The 3,061-nt window shown below is 39.0% G+C and overlaps 1 protein-coding gene across 1 annotated transcript; it reads left to right on the top strand.

Moving 5' to 3' along the window:
* Nucleotides 1-507: 507 nt before the first annotated feature.
* On the top strand, nt 508-3,054 carry LOC129572217 (uncharacterized; the record flags this gene model as incomplete). Its single annotated transcript, XM_055452165.1, has 1 exon — nt 508-3,054. A coding segment is annotated over exon 1 (2,487 nt), but the record flags the coding sequence as incomplete, so codon positions are not given.
* Nucleotides 3,055-3,061: the final 7 nt, after the last annotated feature.

The following is a 3,061-nucleotide window of genomic DNA, read 5'->3' as shown; positions in this document are numbered from 1 at the left end:
CGGCCCAGCCGAATAAAATCCAACAGCACCAAAAATTCCCTTGCAGGTAACACACAAAAATATAGTATATGCTCTCGGCTTGAGGGACATGATGCTGCACAATTTAATTTGAGCAATTCCATCCGCAGAAATTGTACACAATCGCTCATCACGAGCTACTTCATGTCACCGTCAGAGAGTTTAAACAACACCAATATGTTACCTGCCACAATTACATCAGTTCCTGATCAAAATAACACCATCAATGACAGAATCATTGAACTTGAATACGAAATGCTGCTTAAAATGACCGAACTCGATGAATCCGATTTCAGTGACGACCACATCGATAATTTTTTCCTGCGTGTCAATGATATTCAACAGAAAATCAACCGCCTTCGCAGTAAAAACTCAACAAATGACCAATTCGTTGATCTCATCAGGTTGCTGATTTATTACAACAACATCAGATCCGTCGAAAACAAACGTAACTTCTGCATGAAAGTTGAGCTATCGCTCTACAAAATAATTTGTCTCGTTGAAACTTGGCTCACATCGAATCATTCGTCCAGTGTTTACTTCCCAAGCATGTTTAACGTGTATCGCTGCGACAGAGCGACTGAAACCGAAAAAATTAGAAGCAGAAGAGCGGGTGGAGTTGCTGTCTTGGTACACTCTACACTGAAGAGCCGACAAGTAAATTTACCCGATGATCCAGATTGTGAAGCGGTAGCGGTTGAAGTTATACTGAAGCCAACACCAATTCTGCTGTACCTATGTTACATGAAAATCTTCGATATTGACATCGCCATCAAACATTTTGAAAATATCAAGTCACTCATGAATCGCTTTCCTGCCCACCAAGTGATGGTTTTGAGTGATTTCAACTTGAAAGACATCCAATGGACTGCAAATGAAGCTGAAAATTGCTACGAGCCTATCATTTCAATAGAAACAAGATCTATCTATTTGAAAAACGCGAATACATTTTTGACTAAAATGCTCGGACTGCCGCTGTATCAAATTTCAAACATTGAAAATATAGCTTCGAATGTGTTGGATTTACTATTTGTGAACAGTTCGTGTGAAGTCAAATTGAGTGTCGACCAACACACACTTGTTGATGAGAGCCAACAAGATGTTTATCATAAACCGTACGCCATCGAATTTGAATATTCCAAAGTTGGATCAATGATACGTGCTGAACCCAAATTAGTGTTCAAATACTCTCGTGGAAATTATCGACGACTTTGTCAACAGATTGAGTGCATAAATTTTCAACACGAATTTAGTATTCGCGATGTTCATTCAGCGTTTGACTTCTTCCACTGCACCATGAAAACACTCACAGAGAACAATATACCAAAGGTTTTGGTCACCAATTACCCTAACAAGCCTAAATGGTGGACTCATGAGTTGCAGCATAAGAAAAATCAACGAGATAAATCGTTCAAGCGTAAACCGAAAGGCATTCAAACAACAGAATACATCGATGCATGTCGTGATTTCAATGAGTTGAACGATAAACTGCATAGTGAATACATTGCTGGTGTGCAAAATAATATCAAATCGAATCCAGCAGAATTTTGGAAATTTGCGAAAATTGGCAACAAACAAGCTACGTATCCAAATCAAATGCACAACAATAATGCCACGGCTGATTCACCTGATGATATTGTTCAACTGTTTGCAGATAACTTCGAGACAATTTATGTAGCTGATGAACAACTTTGGAATTTCGACGAAATATTTCAAGAGAGTGCTGATTCTACTGAAATCAATGTGTCATTGACAAGTATCGAACTAGCCATTAACTCTTTAAAGTGGCATAGTGGTGCTGGACCAGATGAGATATCACCGTTTGTCATCAAGCAATGTATCGACGCCATTGTTTGGCCAATATGGCTTTTGTACCAGAAAACATTTGATGCTGGTACTATTCCGTATCTGCTCAAGCTGTCGAGAGTTGTGCCAGTTTACAAAAAAGGCCCCAAAGAGGATGTCACAAATTACCGTGTGATAGCAATCAGTTCAGTCATTCTGAAAATCTTTGAATTATCAATCAAGCACCAGTTGAGTGCTATCATTGACCCACAATTATCGAATTCACAACATGGATTCAGAACAAAGCGTTCTGTTACAACGAATTTACTGAGCCTGTCTATATTAGCGCACGATGTGTTTCGCAAGAAAACGCAACTTGATGTCTTTTACGGAGATTTTAAAACTGCGTTCGACCGCGTATGGCATCGAAAACTCATCGAGAAAATTGCTCACTTCAAAATTGGTCGTAAAACCGCCAGATGGCTATGCGACTTTGTCATCGGTCGTTTCAATTTTGTGATGATTGGCCAGTCCAAATCCAGATCATACCCGTCACCATCTGGTGTGCCTGCTGGAAGTGTTCTGGGGCCAGTTTTGTTCACCATGTTTATAAACGACATAAGTGCCATTGTTGAAAAGTCTACCGTGCTGCTGTTAGCAGACGACATCAAAATAGCATTGGAAATACGAGGCAATACCATGTCAAACAACACGCATCACCTTCAAAATGATATTGATAAACTCATGTTTTGGTGTAATGCCAATCGACTATTTTTCAACAATCAAAAATGTGCGATTTTGACACTTTGTCGTAAAAAGTCATCCATCATCACGACATACACCATGGGAGACTACTTAATCGAGAGAAAGGAAGAGATTCGCGATCTCGGCGTTTTGATTGATAAGCAGCTTCACTTTGGTCATCACATCGAACAAAAAACAATACAAGCGAGGCGCATGATTGGCTGTATTAAGCATTTTTCAAATGGCAACTTTACATACGAAACACAAAAGATATTGTATCTGGCTCATGTTAGGCCTATTTTAGAATTTGCTTCAGTTATATGGAGCCCATATCAGGATATTTATATCAGGGATATCGAATCGATACAAAAACAATTTGTTATTTATTTGTTAGAAAATAGACGTAACGCTACCTCATTCAGACTTACTCCTTATTTTGATCGATGTAAGCAACTGAAAATACAATCGTTAGATTTGCGTAGAGAAATTGCTGATGCAACTCTTGCTTACGATA

This window comes from Sitodiplosis mosellana, unplaced genomic scaffold, assembly GCF_009176505.1.
Source record: "Sitodiplosis mosellana isolate CC-2019 unplaced genomic scaffold, AAFC_SMos_1.0 Smas_scaffold_4462, whole genome shotgun sequence".
NCBI classification, from domain to species: Eukaryota; Metazoa; Arthropoda; class Insecta; order Diptera; family Cecidomyiidae; genus Sitodiplosis; species Sitodiplosis mosellana.
Note: the sequence above shows the minus strand (reverse complement) of the source record. Positions and strands in the feature narration are given on the sequence as shown.